At 35.1% G+C, this 21653-nt stretch overlaps 1 protein-coding gene across 1 annotated transcript; it reads right to left on the bottom strand.

Moving 5' to 3' along the window:
• Window positions 1-17819: 17819 nt before the first annotated feature.
• Window positions 17820-19051, bottom strand: LOC141724469 (uncharacterized). Its single transcript, XM_074526941.1, has 3 exons — window positions 18414-19051; window positions 18090-18302; window positions 17820-18009 (listed from the first exon to the last, which is right to left on the bottom strand). The coding sequence occupies exons 1-3, from the start codon at window positions 19049-19051 to the stop codon at window positions 17820-17822; spliced, it is 1041 nt and encodes a 346-aa protein (XP_074383042.1).
• Between the last annotated feature and the right edge of the window lie 2602 nt (window positions 19052-21653).

Here is a 21653-nt window from a genome sequence, read left to right on the forward strand (position 1 = left end):
TTGATAAGCCAATATACTTATCGATATGTTAAGTTCTTTATATATCAAACTGGAGATCTCGAGGTAAAACTCAAAGTACAAAGTGCAGACCAGTTAAACATCCAAGATTATCAATCAACAAACAGTTCAATCAGTTCGGTTGACAAGTCTACAAAAAGCAGCTTGAAGAGTACAAGATCAAAGGCCAAGATTAACTGGAAAAGTAAAGTCACAGGCGTGCAAGATTAGCAAAGATAAACTAAGCCAGAAATAGAAAGATTTGGTTATCCAAAAATAGGGTTTAGTGCATGCCATTGCATGTTGTGTAAAAACCAGTGTTTACTGTTCTATAAAGTAAACACTGGATGCTTTGTTTAGAAGTAATAAGTTAGATTAGAAATCTTATATTCTCTCAGGGAAGAAGCTAAGCTCTTTATCAACAAAGAGCCTAGAAATTTTGTAGCAAAACATTCTTAATTTTAATATAAAATTAAGTGAGTTTTGAAAGATCTGTGTTCACTGTTCTTACCTGTTTTAATTTAATACTAACATATTTTGTTCATCACCATAAATACTTCAAGAAAAGTAGAAAAACACTAAAACACATTCACCCCCCTTTGTGTGTGATTCATTACCTAACAAGTGGTATCAGAGCAAAATCTGAAAGTAAACGGATTCAAGATCTTTGAAGAATGAATACACAGAAAATCAGTAGCATCAAAATCCCTACTTTTGATAAGACTAACTAACTCTATGGAAGAAGAAAATGTTGCTGTTTATCAGGATGGCCAATCCACTATACATTCAAATTCTCAAAAATGGGCCATTCACTCCTATGGTAAGAGTTGAGGAATCTACAGATGGAGACATGGTCATTCCAGCTCATTATGCTCTTAAAGATCCTTCAGAATACACTGAGCCTGAGAAAGAAAAAGTCTCCCTAGATAATGGTTTGCAGCTAATCTTGATAGAGTCACTTTATAATGTAATGTACAATAATATTGTCAACTGTGACACTGCTAAACAGATATGGGAGAAGATAGAGATACTTTGCGAAGGAACATAGGAAGTTAGGTCAAATCAGAGAAGGATACTGATTTCACAGTATGAGGGTTTCATGGCTAAGCCAAAGAAAAACATTACTGATGTGTTTGAAAGGTTTAACAAGTTGATTAATGACTCGCAGCTGCATGATAAATATTATGAGCTGAAGAAGTGAACCTGAAGTTTTTGCTCACACTCCCTGACCATTTGGAACAGAAAATTTCAGCAATCAGAGAAGGGAGAGACTTGAGCAAACTGACCTTGGAAGTTCTATATGGAATTTTAAAAACATATGAATTGGAAATAATTCAAAGAAAATCATTAAGAGCTGGTCAAGGACATGTTGTAGATGGTTCAAGTGCTCTTATTGTTAATGAAAGCCAAATCTCTAATGATGAGTCAAAATTCCAGACTCCAAGTGTCTCAACTAGTGAGCAAAGAAACAATGATTCATAGGAACAAGTCATACTGAAATTAGAAGAAGATGCGTTCTACTCCCTGGATGAACTTGATGAGCTAGATCAGTCAATGGCCTATCTGGCAAGGAAGTTCTCTAACATTAGAGTAAAGAAGCCAAGATTCTTCAAGGGAAAAGGATAATCTTTCAACAAAGACAGTAGCTGGAAAGGAAAATGGAAGTACACACCTGATAGCAAAAATGGCTACAAAATTGGATCTGGTGACAGATCAAAGATAAGATGCTATAACTGTGATGAGCTAGGCCATTGTGCTACAGAATGCAGGAAACCCAAGAAAGCAAAGAAAGACAAAGCTTATCTTGAACTGGAAACAAAGTATGAAGCTCTTCTGAAGAAACATGAAAGCAAAGCCTATATTGTAGAGGGAAAGAGTTGCATTATGTATTGTAATTCTTAAGTCTGTAAAAATGTTCCAGGGAAGACTGGAGTCTTTTTCTGTAAACATTATCAAGCCTAAGAATTCTACTTGGAAGAAGATCAAGAAGATCATGCCTCAGAAGAATTATGAAGAAGCTTGATGTTGAATAAATCTTTTTTGGGAAAATAATTCTAAGTCAAGATCTCTACAAGTCATAGATTAAGTGTTATAGAGAAGTCATTCGAGAACTCCATAATGACTTATCGAGAAGTCATAAAAAGGCTACTAGAGAACTCAGAGATATCGACAAGTCAAAATGTCACTAGAGAACTCTAAGATATCGACAAGTCAAAATGTCACCAGAGAACTCAGAGATATCAACAAGTCAAATTGTAACTAGAGAACTCTTAGATATCGACAAGTCAAAGTATCACTAGAGAACTCAGAGTTATCGATAATCCAAAGTGAAGACATGAAGATGAGAGATCTCGACAAGCCAAATTCTCTTATAGAGAACTCAGAGACTTCGATAAGTCAAAACATCTATAGAGTGATTAGAGATCTCAATAAGCCAATATACTTATCGAGATTTCAAGTTCTCTACATGCCAAACTAAAGATCTCGAGGTAAAACTCAAAGTACAAAATGCAGACCAGTTCAATATCCAAGATTATCAATCAACAAACAATCTAATCAAGTTGGATTGACAAGTCTACAAAAGCAGCTTGAAGAGTGAAAGATCAAAGGCCAAGATTAACTGGCAAAGTAAAGTCACAGGCGTGCAAGATTAGCAAAGATACACTAAGCCAGAAATAGCAAGATTTGATTATCTAAAAATAGGGTTTAGTACATGTTGTCGCATGCTGTGTAATAACCAGTGTTTACTGTTCTATAAAATAAATGCTGGGTGCTTTGTTAGATGTAACAATTTAGATAAAAAAATCTTGTATTCTCTCAAGGAATAAGCTAAGATCTTTATCAACAAAGAGCCTAGAAATTTTGTAGCAAAACATTCTTAATTTTAATGTAAAATTAAGTGAGTTTGAAAGATTTGTGTCCACTGTTTTACCTGTTTAATTTTAGTATTAACATATTTCACTATAAGATTTAATTTACTTTGTTCACCACCTTAAACACTTCAAGAAAATCAAAAAAACACTAAAACATATTCACCCCCCTCTGTGTGTGATTCATTATCTAACAAGTGGTATTAGAGCAAAATCTGAAAGTAAACAAATTCAAGATCTTAGAAGAATGAATACACAGAAAATCAGTAGCATCAAAATCCCTACTTTTGATAAAACTAACTACACTCTATGGAACAAGAAAATGTTGCTGTTTATCAGGATGACCAATCCATTATATATTCAGATTCTCAAAAATGGGCCTTTCACTCCTATGGTAAGAGTTGAGGAATCTACACATGGTCATTCCAGCTTATTATGCTCCTAAAGACCCTTCTGAGTACACTGAGCCTGAGAAAGAAAAAATTTCCCTAGATAGTGGCTTGCAGCTAATCTTGATAGAGTCACTTGACAATGTAATGTACAATAACATTGTCAACGGTGACACTGCTAAGCAGATCTGGAAAATGATTGAAATAATCTGTGAAGGAACTGAATAAGTTAGATCTAATTAAAGGAGGATACTGATTTCACAGTATGAGGGTTTTATGGCTAAGCCAAAAGAAAGTATCACTGATGTGTTTGAAAGGTTTAACAAGCTGATAAATGACTTGCAGCTGCATGACAAAAACTATGAAGCTCAAGAAGTGAATTTGAAGTTTTTACTCACACTTCCTAATCATCTGGAACAAAAAAATTCTGTAATTAGAGAATGGAAAGACTTAAGCACGATAACTCTGGAAGTTCTATATGGAATCTTAAAAACATATGAATTGGAAATGATTCAAAGAAAATCATTAAGAGCTGGTCAAGGACATGTTGTAGATGGTTCAAGTGCTCTTATTGTTAATGAAAGCCAGATCTCTAATGATGAGTCAAAATTTCAGACTCCAAGTGTCTCAACTAGTGAGCAAAGAAATAATGATTCATAGGAACAAGTCATACTGGAATTAGAAGAAGATGAGTTCTACACCCTAGATGAACTTGATGAGCTAGATCAGTCAATGGCCTATCTGGCAAGGAAGTTCTCTAACATTAGAGTAAAGAAAGCAAGATTCTTTAAGGGAAAAGGATAATCTTTCAACAAAGACAGTAGCTGGAAGGGAAAAGGAAAGTACACACCTGATAGCAAAAATGGCTACAAAACTGGATCTGGTGACAGATCAAAGATAAGATGCTATAACTGTGATGAGTTAGGTCATTGTGCTACAGAATGCAGGAAACCCAAGAAAGCAAAGATAGACAAAGCTTATCTTGATCTGGAAGCAAAGTATGAAGCTCTTCTGAAGAAACAACAAAGCAAAGCTTATATTGTAGAGGAAAAGAGGTAGGATGATTCTGATAATGATAAGGATGAGGAAGTTGGAAATTATGCGATTATGGCCTTGGAGCAAGGAGAGTCATCCTCGTCAAAAACATAGGTACCAACTCTTACCACCATTGATTAAAATATGAGTTAATATAAGGAAACTGTTGAAAGGATGAGCACAGAAATGTTTCACATTCATACAAGTTTGGTTGCTGCTAATGAAGAGGTTAGGAGACTGACAAAGATAAATGAGAAGCTTGAAAATGATAAACAAGAAACTGAATTGTTGTTGGTAGAGCTTGAAGCTGTGAAACAAGAAAATGCATATCTAAAGAACAAGCTCAAGTGTGCAAATGAGATTGAAGCAGTGTTAAGGGAGAAGCTAGAAAATAATGAAGTCAAGTTGAAATCTTTCAGGAATGCCTCTGAGTTGGTTGGACAATATCATGAGAAGAACAAGTCATGTGCTAATATTGTCATTGGTCTTGATTATGATGCCTTGAAGAACAAGAACAAAGCTGTAGGTGAAAAAGGAAAAGCAAATGAAAATGAAGATGTTCCAGCTATGCTTAAAAAGGTTGGTTCACCTATGTTCAAAGCATGTGAAGTGGATTTCAATGAAAAAGAGTTGATCATAAAGCAAGAAATTGCTGATGAAGACGTTGAGAAGAAGAATGCAGAAATAACTCCAACTTCCAAAGATGAAAATAAGCCCATGGTCAACCAAGATTCCAAGACACCTGTCAAGGAAGTTAAAACTGAAGATGCAAGAAAGAAGAAGAATGGGAATAGAAATGGGAAGATTGGGATAAACAAAAGCAACAATTTTTCTTATGTTGTAGATGCTCCAAGAAAGAAATGTGAAAAGTGTGACTCTTTGAATCACCTAACTTACCTTTTTTAAAAGGTTGTTAGCAAGCTAGTTGAAGGAGCCTGCAAGTATAATGAAGCCAATGCAAATGATGCCTATTCATTTTGTGATAAGTTTGATTGCATTCCTTGTAACTTAAAAGTAATGAAAAGTTTCCACAAGCTGAGAGTAGATCTCAAAGAAGTCAGTATTGGATCTACAGCTACAAGGGAAAATGTACAAACATCTATGAATGCTATTCTTTCTGAAACTTCTAACTCTACTTCTGCTAAATCAGTTAACAAGAAGAAAGTACCTAACACTGCTTGGGTTGCTAAACACACTTAAACTCATTATGTGTAGGGTGAAATGAAGAAGGTCATATGGATTATAGACAGTGGATGCTCCAAGTATATGACAGGTGATAAAGCCCTGCTATCATAATTTGAGGAGAAGGTTGGCCCTTTAGTGACCTTTGGAGACAACATCAAAGAATTCACAATGGGATATGGCAAGATTGTTTCTGGAAATGTTGTCATTGATGATGTAGCATTGGTAGCTGGTCTTAAAGTAAATCTTCTCAGTGTCAGCTAGTTTGCAGATAAAGGTTTTAAAGTTCTATTTGACAAAGAAGAATGTATCTTCATCAACAAGAAAACCAATAAAGTTACTCTGAAAGGAGCAAGTAAATGAAGCTTGTTTGTTGCAAACTTGGACTCAATAAATGAGGATGGAATTTGTTGCTTCTACACCAAGGCATCCATAGAGCAAAGCAAGTTATGGCATAAGAAACTCTCACATCTAAACTACAAAACAATCAACACTCTGGTCAAGAAAGAGTTGGTGAGAGACATGCCAAAATTAGAGTTTGCTCAAATTGTAGTCTGTGAAGCCTGTCAGAAAGGAAAAATGAAAAGATCAAGTCATAAGTTAAAAATTGTGAATTCCATAAGTGCACCATTATAACTTATTCACATGGATTTGTTTGGCCCAGTAAATGTCTTATCAATTTCAAGAAACAAATATGCACTTGTGATGGTGGATGATTTCTCAAGATATACTTGGGTAGAATTTATGTACTCTAAAGATGAGACTCCACACATCATAATTGAGCACATAAAGAAGATAAAAAAATAGGCTAAAGATCAAAACTGTGTAAAGAGATTGAGAAGTGATAATGGGACAGAATTCAGAAATGCAACATTGAGTGAGTTCCGCAAAATAAAGGCATTGTTCAAGAATTCTCTGCTGCTAGAACACCTCAACAAAATGGGGGTAGTTGAGAGAAAGAACTGAACATTAGTAGAAGCTGCAAGGAGAATGTTGTAAGATGCCAATTTGCCAACTAGTTTTTGGGAAGAAGCTGTGAATACTGCATGCTACACTCAAAACAGATCTCTCATTAACAAGATTCATGGAAAATCACCTTACTCAATCATGTCTAAGAGAAAGCCTACTGTAAAGCATCTTCATGTGTTTGGAAGAAAGTGTTATAATTTAAAAGATAACTCTGAATATGTGGGAAAATTTGACTCAAAGGTTTTTGAAGCAATTTTTCTGGGATATTCATTGGAGAGAATTGCCTACAAGGTCTATGTATTTGATCAAAAGAAGATCTTGGAGAGCACATATGTGACTTTTGATGATGACAAGTGTCCAAGCTTGGAATGCATTGATGATAATGAAGCTAAAGCCCTTGCAATTAAAAATCTCAGCATTGACAGTGATTCTGATGAAGAGGCCGAAGTCAATGCTCAACAAATGATGAATGAAGAGACTGCTGAACAGGAAAATCATGAAAATAGAAGCACATCTCATACACGTGAATTTGATAGCATAAATTCAGGGGGAGAAAGAGAAGAAGGATCTACTAGTCATATAAATAATGAAGAAAATGATGAAGGCACCAGTTAACAAACTCACACCAGAAAATAGGACAGGAGTCACAATCCAAATACAATAATTGGTGATCCTAATACTGGTGTAAGGACAAGAAGTGCAACTGTTAGTGAGTACCTACATGCATGCTTTCTGTCTCAAGTAGAGCCTAAGAAAACTAAAGAAGCTCTTATGGATCCTGATTGGATATCTGTTATTCAAGAAGAGTTTAATCAATTTAAAAGAAATAAAGTTTGGGAGTTAGTTCCTGCACCAAAGAACAGAAGTATAATTGGAACAAAATGGGTATTCAGGAACAAGATGGATGAAAATGGTATGGTTACCAGAAACAAGGCAAGGTTGGTTGCAAAAGGCTATTCATAGGAAGAAGGAATTGATTATGATGAAACTTTTGCTCCAGTTTCCAGACTTGAAACAATAAGGATTTTTCTAGCATTTGTTGCACATTCAAATTTTAAAGTGTATCAAATGGATGTCAAGAGTGCCTTCCTAAATGGTGAATTAGAAGAAGAAGTTTATGTGCAACATCCACCTGGCTTTGAAGACCCAAAATTTCTAGATTTTGTGTACAAGCTACTCAAGGCTCTCTATATGGACTACAACAGGCACCTAAAGCTTGGTATAACACAATGACAGATTTTCTACTTAAACATGGTTTCACTAGAGGAACAATAGATAAGACACTCTTCTACAAGATGCACGGTGGTGATATGATCCTAGTTCAGATTTATGTGGATGATATCATTTTTGGTTCTACTAATGAGAAGCTCTGTCAAAGATTCTCTAAGCTTATACAGAGTGAATATGAAATAAGTATGATGAGAGAATTAAGTTATTTTCTTGGACTCGAAGTTGGTCAAAGAAGTGATAGAATTTTCATCAGCCAAACTAAGTATGTCAAAGACTTATTGTAAAAGTTTGGCATGGTTGATTGTTCACTTGCATCTACATCTATGTCTACAGCAACAAAGTTGTATGAAGATAAAAAGGGCAAGAGTGTAGATATTTCAAGCTATAGAGGAATGATTGGATCATTGCTTTACTTAACTGCAAGTAGACCAGATATCATGTTTGCAACATGTCTGTGTGCAAGATTTCAAGCCAATCCAAAAGAATCACATTTGATGGATGTGAAGAGGATTTTCAGATACTTGAAGGGGTCTCCTAACTTGGGATTATGGTATCCTAAGGGAACTGATTTTGAAGCTGTTGGATACACAGATGCAGATTTTGCTGGATGCAGTGTTGACAGAAAGAGTACTAGTGGAAGCTGTCAGTTTCTTGGACAAAGACTTGTATCCTGGTATAGCAAGAAACAACAATCTGTGTCAACTTCCACAGCTGAAACAGAATACATAGCTGCTAGAAGTTGTTGTGCTCAAGTGCTTTGGATTAGAAATCAGCTAATGGACTATGACCTAGTGTTACACAAAATCCCAATTATACGTGACAATACTAGTGCTATATCTATTGTGACTAATCCAGTTAATCACTCTAGAACAAAGCACATTGATGTAAGGTACCATTTTATTAGAGAACATGCTGCAAATGGTACCATTGAGCTCATTTTTGTTCCAACAGAAAAATAATTAGCTGACATTTTTACTAAACCTTTGGATGAAGCAACTTTCACTAGACTTGTAGGTGAAATTGAAATGTTAAATTCTTCATCCTAAGGCAAGAACTCAGGTAATATGTTGTAACATATTAATTTCTTGTAAATCAAAATTAATTTGATCTAATTAGAAATTAACTGAAATATGAATTATAAATATTTCAGAAACCTCTGCATATTTATTTTTCAAAATTCAAAATTCAGCTTGAAATTTTTCAAATTCTAAGTAAACTGTCTAGATGTTGATTTACATTTTCAATATGTAAAATAAACACAAGGTAGAATAAAAAATGATCAAAAGCATATAAAGTACTGAGTTCTCGATAAGTCTAATTAACTTATCGACAAGTCATTTTAAAACTTTTCGAGTAAGTTCTCGATAAGTCAATTTTTTGACTTCTCGAGTGACTTCTCGATAAGCTTTATTATGACTTATCGATAAGTCATTGTAGAGTTCTCTATAAGTGTTAACTCACAAGAATTTTCTACAAGTATAATTTTAGACTTATAAATAACTCGGAACTAAAATAATTTAATCCAATAAATTATTTTGGTAAAATACTTTTGGCAAAATCATTCTGATTTTATTTTGATTTATTCAAATAAAAATTGGAATCAACTCAGTCCACTTTGGATAAATTGGGTATTTATTTGACATCTCGATAAGCTTATATTTTAGTTTTCTACAAAAATAAAACAAAATGACTTATCGATATGCATTTTACTTCTCAAAATGGCTTCTCGAGAGACAAACTCCAAACGTCTATTTTTGAGTTCACGACAAGTCATTTACTTTTACTATATATACCCAGACATCTCGAAACACATATACTTACACCTTCGAGAACTCTAAGTGACCTAGCTTTTTCAATTCAAAACTGATTTCTCTCTCGTTTCAAATCCTTTCTCACTATTTTTTCTTACCCATTCACTCTTACTCAACAACAATGGCACTCAATATTGTTAGAGATGAAATCCCAAAATAAGGAACCAACTATCTTGATTTCACTGATGCTAACCAAGCCCCTGACAATTTCAAGGAGTTTGTGAAATTTTTGTCTGAATCTTATCTTGCAGGTGCTTTAACTGCTAACCCAGTCCTATACTTGGATGTTCTACATGAATTCTGGACAACAGCTATGGTGAGAATTGTTATCAATGAGAACTCTGTGTCCTTGGTGGTAACTTGCTCAATTGGAGGTCAACAAATAGAGTTCAATGAGCAAGATGTGAATGTAGCTTTGGTTCTTCCAACTGCATTTCTAGTGGAGGTGCCAACACAGGATGAACTAGCTGAGTTCATGGATTTCATCAACTATGGTGGAAGAATCAACCCTGCAAGCTTGAACAGAACAAACCTAAGGAAAAAGTGATGCTTTGTGTTTGATTCTATAGTAAGGGCCTTCACATGCAGGAAGACATGATATGACAACATCTCAAGTGTGGTGTAGAAGCTGGTGTTCTCAATAGCCCACAACAGACACTTGAATGTTGGTCTATTGATCATGGAAGAACTTGCAACCAGGCTAACTATGCCCCAATCTGCTAGAGGTAAGGAAATATTCTTTCCTAGATTTATTATGTCTACTTTAAATCATAAAGTATTAGACATACATTTGCTAAATGGTATAGACATCACTAAAATAGGCAATTGTAAGCAAGTGTTCAAAATCATATTTGGTTCACTTACTACAAAGAACAAGGTAACTGTATGTCTGAAAATCACTCCATTCATGATGGAGAGGTTTAAGACTTACCCTTATCCTATGTCTGACATGAGATCAAATGCTCAATCTAGTATAATTATGGTCCCTGAACCTGTTGTAGCACAAATACAAGAAAACCAACATGGGCCTTCCCAAGATGAGACCAATTCTTCAAAACCAATAGCAGCTAGGAAACCAACCACTTTATCCTCTCAAAAGGGTGAAGTGAGTAAAAAGAAGAGAAAGGAGGTAACCCCTACTATAATGAATGAGAGTGGTGAGGAACAAACACCAACCGAGTCACCCTTGGTCAGAAAGTCAAAGAAGGCTAAGAAAACTGAGTGGACTACTCAAACCACCTCTGTATCTTTTCAAAAGGATGCAGTTGTACAAATGGGGTCAAAACAGATTCTAGAGACATCCTCTCAACAGGGTGTTTCTATTGAAAAGAGCATTCTCCCCAATACATCTTGTAATGAGTCTGCAACTGCACTAGATCAAATTCTAGTGTATGAAAGAAGAAATAAGGATGGCACACACAGTGAGAGCACATCTATTGAAGCTCCCTCATTCATTCAGGGGGTTGCCAACACTCACTCATGATCAAACTCTACTTATCTCTTAAATTTCTTCTTCTCACAATGTGCTTGAATCTAATTCTCAAGTACAACCCTATTCAAGTGACTTGGTTCAAGAAACCTTGCTCACCACCCAGAAACTTCATTTAGATGGTGAGAGACTACTAGCTGGGGTAGACCTTGCTGACACCATCAAAACTATGGGGGATTCATCAGTTTTTACTGAAGTCCCCATGGAGGTCACAAATGCACCTTCATCTGCAAATCATCCTTCACAGACTGTTAGGTTTGAGGGTAGTTCTCCTGAGGGGGAGCTATCTAAATCCTCTCCAATTTAATTGGAGGTTCTTATTTTAGGAACAACTCCCCTCAAAACCCTAGCAGAATTGCATTAGCAATTGATGCTAGGAGTATAATTGCCAGTGATCCTGTTATAGAGGAGGCAAGTATATCACATTCATGTGACAGTGCTTTGCAAGAAGCACAAGAGTTTGAGACTAGTGCACATGACAGTAACCCAGTCAAATCCCCTCCAATTCAATTAGAGGTTCCCACCACAAGTGGAGAATAACTTGTCATAAACATAGAAAAATCTGTGATTTAAACTGTGACTCCTGTCACAGGTGGTAACTTGTCATAAACATAGAAAAATCTGTGATTTAAACTGTGACTCCTTTCACAGGTGGTTCTAATCCTACTCAACAACCTTCCACCTCTCAAGCTCAAAAAATTCATCTAGTCTCTAACTGGCTACAAGAAGCTGCAACTCAACCTACTCTTAAAGATTTCAAGGTTGATCAGCTACCAGGACTTGTACAGATCTCTCAACAACTCCTCACATCAGATATGTCCAATCAGGACTATCAAGCAATAATGTTATCTTATCAAACTGATGTGGAGGATCAACATGCCAAAATAGTAGATGAAGCTGGCAGAGATGCAAACTGTGATGCATGGACACACTCTTGGTATAGTTTAGAGAAGAGTATCTCACCATTCTGGGAAGCAATGCCAGATGCCTGTCTCCACAGGAAGTCTATGATGCAGTAAATAAAGTAACCAAAGCTCAAATCAAGGCCTTTCACAATTTTGGCAAGGCCCTCGCTATCACATTAACTGGCCATCAAGACAAAATCATGAGAATGGTGAGAAGAAAGATGGATGAGATAATCCCCTCACATGTGGAGATCAAGAATCAATTCAAAACCTTTTCAGACCAAATGTTAAGGTATGATCTAAATGAGGTGGAAAAGAGTGTCACACAACTAAAGGAATCCTTTTGTAGCCTTGCACAAGGTAGTTCAAAATCATAAAACAAATTATAATGATACAAGGTGGAAGTTGGATCAAATGCACACTGCAATATACACTCCTTCCCCTTTGGTCATTAATGAAATACAGAAACATGTGCAAGCTTCATTTGGACCATCTACCTCAACCTTTACTTCAAGCTCCTCTACTCAAGATAATCAAGACCTCAAGGCACAAGTTGCTTCTCTAGAGACCTCAAATGCCTCCCTCAATGCCCAAGTTCAGGCTTTGACTTCTCTAGTAAATAGTCAACAATTAGATATCAAAACCTTGGTGGACTCTCACAAGCATCTCCAAATGTAGAATTCTGTTGCTTTGGGGAAGCTCAACATAATACTGCCCTCACTACCTGAAGAAATTAGGCCATAATTATCAACTCCCCTACTCATGCCTGTCACCAAGACTAAGGGGGAGATTGAGGCTAGGATTCAACAATCCAGGGCTGTCAAATCTAAGTCTAAAGAGCCTATTCAGGTTGGCCAGAGCTCTTCACATGCTCAAGTCTCTCATGATGTTGGAAAAGAAAGACTTCTAAAGGCTGCAAAAGGACCAAATCAAGACCAAGAATTCATTGAACTTCTTGCAGTACTAAGAATGTCTCTTCAAAACAACTACATGACCTACAAGAAAGCTTTGGCCAAAAACATCAATTTTATTAGGGCAGTACTTGTGAAAATTGATAATTTCTTGGATAAAAGAATTTTTGTGAATATCAATGATGGTGGTGTGGACAGATGTCTTCAGGTGTCTCTTCCAAATCTTAAAACCTTAAGAGCATCTGAACTGTATGTAATGATTGAAAGAGTAAATCCAGTTATTCAAGAGGACACCCAACTTCTTCATGAGCTCAAAAATGCACAGATAGCAGCTTTTCCTGAAGCTTATCTATATCCAAACAAAGGGGTAGTCTACATCTGTCCAACAACCAAGCAATGCAAACATCTTCTTGTTCCTAAAAACTGTGTCAGATCAAACATGAGGCTGATCATGACTTTGCAGTCTGATTTAAAGTACAAAAGGAGCAAGAAGCATGAGGATGTGGAGACGATAAAAATCTTGGACATATACCTAATGAATTCTGACACCATGTTGCCACCCACTCAATTTAATTTAAAGAAGGATGAGGATGATGATAAGCAGAAGCCAAGTGATCAACCTCTTTCTGGCTCAAATCCAAGTCAATCTTCTAGAGCAACTGGTGACAAGGATAAAAAGCAACATGAGAAGAAGGTAAATGACAAAAAGAGAGGAGAATAAATAAGAAGAAAGCAAAAGGAATTTGGATCACAGCCACTACAACAACAAACTCTAAAAATCCAAATTAACCAAGCTCAACCTTCAAAGCCAACAAACTCATACACTGAACCACCTCCTACCTCAAAGCCTAAATTCTTATACAAACAAACTGCTAACACCTTTCTGAAAATACCAATCACCTCAAGCCAAATATTTCTCATGAAAATCATAAACCTACCTTCTGTCAAGCCATCACTCAAGGTTCACTACAAGTCTGTTGGGAAGAACCTAAGAAAGCTAAACATACTGAAAAAGTGCAAGTTACTGAGAGGGTCATCTGGAATTGTTACAAGCAAAGTGATTTTCTACCTCTAAACTGGTGCAACTCAGATGAAGACTACTTTCAACAACTAGCTAAGGAAATAGTCAGAGTCTGGGTTGTAACACTAAGGAAAGTAAGAATCTACTATGAACTTGGGTCCTTCACATTTCTTGGCAGCAGCTTAATGGATACCTTTTCACCCACAGAAATCAAAAGAGTGATAAGCTTACTAAAGGACAAGGACACTGCAACCAGGGCATGTAGATCTGTTTTAGCTGATTGGTTGATAGTAAAGGAGGAAAGAAGAGCAAGAAACAAGGCTGAATATGAGGAGAGGAAGAGGAAGTATGATGAGGAAATAGAAATGTAAATTAAAAGATCAGAAGAACTCAAGACAAAAGGCATGAGCAAAATTTCCAAGGATGGAAGATTTCTAAATATCAAAGTTGGCACATTCTCAAAGTTTAGGATTGATTTACTGAGTGGTTATTGAAATCCTGACAGACTCAAACTTGTGGAATCTCTAAGAGGGACACCAATAATAGAGGAACTTGAAATTCTTGTATATTTAAAGGACCTCATTAGAGAAGAAATAAAAGATATAGTCTTTGTCTGATGCATGTATCTGTTTTAAACTCAAGAAATCATCTAATGTATAAATATAGTATTTGTATCAATTTTTATGTATAAGTCTAATTTTCCATTGTAGCTTGGGGTTAGTCTTGTTAACATGCATGAATTTGGATAAGCAATCTTCTCACAAATTGGGGGAGATTGTTGTGCAAGACATGCATGTACAATAACAAGACCCAGTCAAATTGACAATTCTAAGTAAGTTGTATGGTAATCTATGTTTGCATTGTGTATTGTAACACTTAATCTGTAAAAATGTAAATAGACTAGACTGGAGTATTTTTCTGTAAACAGTCGCAAGCCTAAGAATAAGCTCTGGAAGAATATCATGAAGATCATGCCTCAGAGAAAGTATGAAGAAGCTTGGAGTTGAATAAATCTGTTTTGTGAAAAACATTCTAAGTCAAGAAGTCTACAAGTCACATATTTTGTATTATAGAGAAGTCATTTGAGAACTCCAGAATGAATTATCGAGAAGTCAAGAAAAACTACTAGAGAACTCAGAGATATTGACAAGCCAAATTGAAGACACGAAGAATGGAGATATCGACAAGTCATTTCTTCACTAGAGAACTCTGAGTTATCGATAAGTTAAAATATCATTAGAGATCTGAGATATCGATAAGTCAAAATATCACTAGAGATCTCTAAGATATCGATAAGCCAATCTATCACTCGAGAACTCAGAGATATCGATAAGTCAAAGTGAAGAAATAGAGATGAGAGATCTCGACAAGCCAAATTCTTATATAGAGAACTCAGAGACTTCGACAAGTCAAAAAAACTATGGAGTGATGAGAGATCTCGATAAGCCAATATACTTATCGAGATGTCAAGTTCTCTATATATCAAACTGGAGATCTCGAGGTAAAACTCAAAGTACAAAGTGCAGACCAGTTAAACATCCAAGATTATCAATCATCATACAATTCAATCAGTTGGGTTGACAAGTCCACAAAAAGCAGCTTGAAGAGCACAAGATTGAAGGCCAAGATTAACTGGCAAAGTAAAGTCACAGGCGTGCAAGATTAGCAAAGATTCACTAAGCCATAAATAGAAAGATTTGGTTATCCAAAAATAGGGTTTAGTACATGCCATTGCATGTTGTGTAAAAACCAGTGTTTACCGTTTTATAAAGTAAATACTGGATGCTTTGTTTAGAAGTAACAATTTAGATCAGAAATCTTGTATTCTTTTAAGAAAGAAGCTAAGCTCTTTATTAACAAAGAGCCTAGATTTTTGTAGCAAAACATTCTTAATTTTAATATAAAATTAAGTGAGTTTTGAAAGATCTGTGTTCACTGTTCTTACTTGTTTTAATTCAGTACTAACACATTTCACTATAATGTTTAATTTACTTTATTCATCACCATAAGCACTTCAAGAAAAGTAGAAAAACACTAAAACACATTCACCCCCCTCTGTGTGTGATTCATTACCTATAACAGGCGCGATGTATCATTTTTGGTCACCGAACTCAAAACGATCTCAAGTTGGTCACCTAAGTGAACTACGAGTATATTCCGTTAGTGAACGTTAAATTTTTCGACGGGAATAGCTGATGTGTTAAAATCTATCCGATGTGGCATAAGCTGATTGGGTAACGGCTCTTGTTTTCCAAATCAGCAATTTAACGGCTCTTTTGTTGATATATCCTGTATATATACCCAGTCCTTGTAAATTAGGATTCATAATTTGTTTTTAAGAAAATCTCCCCAATTTGCTAAAGTTAGTCAATTCCTTCTACCAGAACAACGTAACAATGTTCAAGTACGGAAGCCCTAATCCCAACTGTTCATCAAGTTCTTCGGTTGGTTCAGAGTTCAAAAATTGTTTTTGTGGAAAACCAAGTAGAATGTTCATGTCATGGTCTTTAAAGAATCCCAGAAGAAGATTTTTGACATGTTACAAGTCACATGTATGACATATTTATCTTTATTTTATGTTTTATATTTGAAAGACGTTCATTTACATTTTTAATCTTTTGCAGGTTTTTAACTTTTTCGAGTTGTATGACCATGATTTACAGGTAGAACTAAAGATGTAGTGGTTCATTTGAATAATAAAAGAATTTTTCTGGATGAAAAATTGAATTTGGTTGAAGAAAAACTTGCCATGGAGATTGAGAAAAAACTTGTAATGGAGGCAGAGAACAAGAATCTTGGAAAAAATTTCAAACTATTTAGTTATATAATAGTGATATTGTTAGTTGTATTGATGATGAAAATGCACTAATAAGTGTTGAACAATGTAATGTTGGCTGTGTTGTAATGTAAGCTATGAAATGTAATCCTTTATCTATGTCGCAAACAAATTCACAAAGATACGTTAAAACCATTCATTAAATTAGGTTAAACCATTCATAAGAATTCATTTAAATCATTCATTACAAGAAAAAAAATCATTAGAACAGGTTCAAACCATTAGAAGCTTACTCAACAGATATTAAGTTTAGAGATAGATACGTAAATCCTTACAAACAACCATAAAACAAGTTCAAAAGATAACTATTTTTCTTGCAGACTATGGTCAACTAGTCCTCTTCAAGACTAACTGGAAGACTTCTTCTAACAACCAACTTCTGTCTTGGTTAACGATGATTCCCCTTTTGTTCATCATCTTCATCACCATATTCAGCTCCATAGAGAATATCTTCTTCAGTTGCTTTCGTTTCCTCACTGATGGTACTCCTCCCACTGTTGTTAGTCCTCCATAATGCATTAGTTTTTCTTTTAGGTTTTTATGCTCTTTTTGGCTTGTTGTCTGACCCTTCACCTTGTTGTCCTTCCTTCTCAACAGCTTTTCCCCTAGCATTGTTGGTTTCTTTAGCTGGTGGACCTTTAGGATTTGGACACTTATTATTTCTATGTCCAGCATCCCCACATAAATTACAATGCATAACTCTTCTACCATCAAACTTCTGAACATCAAATCCTATTTGACTTGTTGTCACATGACTTGACCTTATCATGTTTCCCCTTCCCAGTCCTCCCTCCTTCATAATTTTTTTGTCCTACCCCTCAGTTTCTTTGGAATATCAGGGGGATTGTTTCATTTGATTGAAATTCCCAAAAGTCCTCGCCTTTGAGTGTTTCTAAAGGGTAGCTATAAGACTGGAGATACCTTTCTCTTTTATAGTACTCAGAAACAAATGATGTAGGTTATTGTTTGCTACTGTGAATAGCTGATACTACATGTGGGCAAGGAATACCGGTCAGCTGAAAGACTCTACAATCACATGTTTGTTCACAAGGTCCACATTGACAGTAGAAGTCCCTTATCTCACATGCATTGCATTAAAGATCATATTTTTTAATTACAAGACCTATGCAAGATCATATTTAATGTCAGTAGACAATTGTTAGTTTAAGATTACTCACAACAATTTTTTAGCTCCATCCCATGTGGCATCCCATTTTCCGGACTCTGTAATAATCCAATCAAGTTTTTTCTTGATTCTTGGACAGAGGATGAAATCATTCTGCAAGATCTCTTCTTTTTTCTTGGTAATTCTGGCCATCAATTTAAAATGTATGTCTTGTAGCATGCTTAGTAAAGGAATGTACCTGCAATTAGTAACCATTCAAGTATTTAACTCCTTACAAAAAATAATGATAATTGTAATGTTCAATAAAGGAAGAAATACCTTTCAGTGAGAATCCTTGCATTAAAACTTTCAGACATGTTGTTTTCAACATTGTCTGCCTTAGAAGAAGTACCAAAATGTGCTTTTGTCCAAACTTTAGGGTCCCGGTTCAGAAGATGTTCATATGCAGGTTTTGATTGTTTCAGTACTTCCTTCATTGCTTTTTGCTGAAGTACTGGATGTGTTGCACAAGCTGCTGCCCAAAAAGCCCTCCTTAACAGTTGATATAGAAACCTCTTTATGAAACATAACAAGAATTACATACATGAAATTTTAGATGCACATTTGGTTGTTAGTAGAGATGCAACTAGTATACAGACATACCTCTTTCTGAAGTTTGAATATATATGTCGAGCACAAAACTTATGCTTAACATGAGGCATATACTCTTTCATAGCAATTTCAAGCCCCTTTTGTTGATAAGAGATAATGGTAAAACCATAGCCATCTCGTATGTTTAAATCCTCTCCAAGCAACTCTAAAAACCACCTCCAGGACTTCATGTTTTCAGATTCAACAACAACAAAGGCTACATGATACATTTGGTTATTGCCGTCTCTTCCCACTGCTGAAAGTAGTTTCCCCCCACAAATAATCTTTAAAAAACATCCATCTAAGCCTAATATTGGCCTACAACCAGCCTTCCATCCCTGCTTCAAAGCCTCATTACAGATATAAATTCTTTGAAATTCAGGGTCATCTTCCTCATTCAATCTTGTGTTCATAATCTTGATTGTATTTTTTGAATTATTTTTCAATAATTCATAACAAAAATCATAAACCCTAGCATAGTGGCCCTTTAAAGATTCATAAACTCCCTCCAAGCCAGCCTTTCTAACCCTAATACACTTGATTCTAGTGACCTCCACCTCCAAGTCATGTTTAATTATATCAATCATCTCCTTTACTCTCCATTGGGGCTTTTTTTCTAATTTTATCACCATATGAAAGGCATATGTCATAGCCTATTTGTTTATTCGAGGATTTAACTCAACTCAAATAAGAATGTAACAAGTAAATAGTGGATCTACCGTCAAAGAGATCTCACAAAGTAACATCTGTCAAAAGATTCAGAAACAATATTCATCTACAGACTTGAGGAATTACTTTACGGGGAGAAGTTCAATAAATTGATCAAGTCTCAGTGATATAAATCAAGATTGTGGATTTAATCAAGTGACAGAGATCTTGTCAGGGTATCAAATAATTACAGGAATTTAATCTGAAGAAAATCAAGTTATCAATGTCAAGACATGAAGAAACGTCACAGAAGTTAGTCACTCATGAACCAGACAGTACATCGAGTGTCAACAATGAAGTGGTGGAATTGATTCATATTTTTCGGTGATTTTCAGAAGATTTTCAGAAGAATGATTATTGTTCAAGAGTAGTATTAATTCTTTATTAATTAATTAAGTCATATAATTTAATTAAGAAAATAAATTATATCTGCAAAGATTTATTTATTTATTAATTAAATTAATTGATTAATTAATTCTGAATTAATATTATGAATTTTCAGAATTGATTTTGAATTTATATTCAATATTAATTCAGCATGACAATCAATTGAATTAGTATGACAATCAATTGTCATACCGAAAGTCATGCTAGTTCAAATGGATTGTTATACCGAAAGTTCTATCATCTATGGAATTGTCTTGCTAGTTCAAGTGATTGTCTCACCGATTGTCTTGCTAGTACAAGTGATTGTCTCACCGATTGTCTTGCTAGTTCAATCAGATTATCTCACCGAAAGTCATGTCAATTCTCAGATTGTCTTGCCAGTTCAATTCAGTTCTGTTGATTAAATTATAAAAAAACAAGGAGCAGCAGATCATTCATTAGACATTGAATACACCCAACTACTCAAGAAAAAAAAGAAACACAACAGCCGCAGAAGCTTTTACTCAGCATTTCATCTCTCAACTGCAAATTCAAGATCATTAATTTCTAAAAATTAAAGTTAAATCTAAACCACTAGAAATGCCCGCAAGGGTTGGCTCAGTTAGTTAAAGAGAGGAAAACTATCCTCTTGGTCACAGGTTCGAATCCCACGGGAGGAGAATTTATGATTATGCCTTCTGAGTCAGAGCCTGTCGCTTAAATGCGGTTTACCTTGGTTCACATAGTTTGCAGGCTATTACGTGTTACCCAGTGCGCACCCGAAGGGTAGCGGCTGCGGGTTACCTACGATAAAAAAAACCCACTAGAAATCATTTTCTTGTTCTTGTGTAACTATCTAGCGGATCAAAATCCCTAGAACTTAATCTCAAATTGCTTCTAGCATTTGATCTTTTTATTGCAAAAATAGAAAAAGTTTATGTCAAATTTATTCTAGATTTGTGATAATTTATTTGAGATTAATCCCTTGTAAACGATACCGTTGTTGTAACACCTTTCAAGTTTAATAAAAACTTTATTTAACTTGAATTTTGTTTCACTTTTTTATTTCGCATTAAATTCAATTAAACGGTAAAGTTTGTATTCAACCCCCTTCTACAAACATATTGGGACCTAACACCATACAACTATGTAAGGTACTTAACAGTTGCTTGTTTATTGTGATAAGGCTTTGTGCACAAATGTTCATCAATCAAAGTTTTATTTCTCACATTTTCTGAATCTTTTTCCTTGCAACACCAAATATAAAAAGGACAGTTTCCTCACAGATGACAATGCATCATTCTTGACAAAATAAATACTTCTATTCTCCTTCACTCCATACTCCCTAATAATGGTCCTAAATTCTTGCATACACAAAAACCTCATTCCTACATGAAATTTTATACTCCCTTCTTCATACATTTCTTTAGTATGCAATCTCTTTTATTCTTCCTCACAGACATGTTACTCAATTTCTTCTTAAAAAGCCTAGACTGAGTTTTAAAAGCTATTTCTTCCTCATCACTAACAACAAAATCAGAGTTATCGGATAAATCCTCACTTGAGTCAGTATCCGTCTCAATTTTATAGTATGAATCCTCATCACTATCTTCTACATCATCATCTACCACTGGTGTATTTTGGAAAATCTCAGTTTGATCGGGATTTTTTTCACACTCAAAATTATCAAGAAGATGATCAACATAAAATTGTATTCGACCATATGGCATACATACATCAACTAACTTTCTAACAGATGCATCATCATACACAATTGAAACTTCATCAGTAAAATCACGACCATTTGTTTTAAAATAAACAAGAGAGGTTTCGATATCATACTTGAAATCCTTAGAAAATCTTCTAAATCTCTAAATGAAAATACATCAGGATCAAGTTCAACCACATTTAAAATCCCACCATTATACATGAGTTTTGAATTATCAAAATTACCATGATGTTGAACATACATGCTAATTTTGCTCAACATGATTGATACACACCAAAAGCGTTTAAATGTACTTGATTTATATGGATAAATATAAGATGAAAATCAATTACTCAATACTCGACCAAGTCGAACTCTAATTGAACTCCAATTAGAATATAGGCGATTTAGGGGTTTCTCCCCCAATTGAGCTTATGTCGATGTTATTTCTTGATTTGTATAAATAAATT

Source organism: Apium graveolens, chromosome 1 (genome assembly GCF_009905375.1).
Source record: "Apium graveolens cultivar Ventura chromosome 1, ASM990537v1, whole genome shotgun sequence".
Classification (NCBI taxonomy): Eukaryota; Viridiplantae; Streptophyta; class Magnoliopsida; order Apiales; family Apiaceae; genus Apium; species Apium graveolens.

What these genes read in the sequence shown, in the direction of transcription:
- LOC141724469 (XM_074526941.1), bottom strand. Translation starts at nt 19,051, where the DNA reads ATGACATATGCCTTTCATATGGTGATAAAATTAGAAAAAAAGCCCCAA. An exon ending in TATTCAAACTTCAGAAAGAG is followed by an intron (nt 18,303 to 18,413) that starts GTATGTCTGTAT and finishes TCAACTGTTAAG; the next exon opens with GAGGGCTTTTTGGGCAGCAG. An exon ending in GCAAGGATTCTCACTGAAAG is followed by an intron (nt 18,010 to 18,089) that starts GTATTTCTTCCT and finishes TACTAATTGCAG; the next exon opens with GTACATTCCTTTACTAAGCA.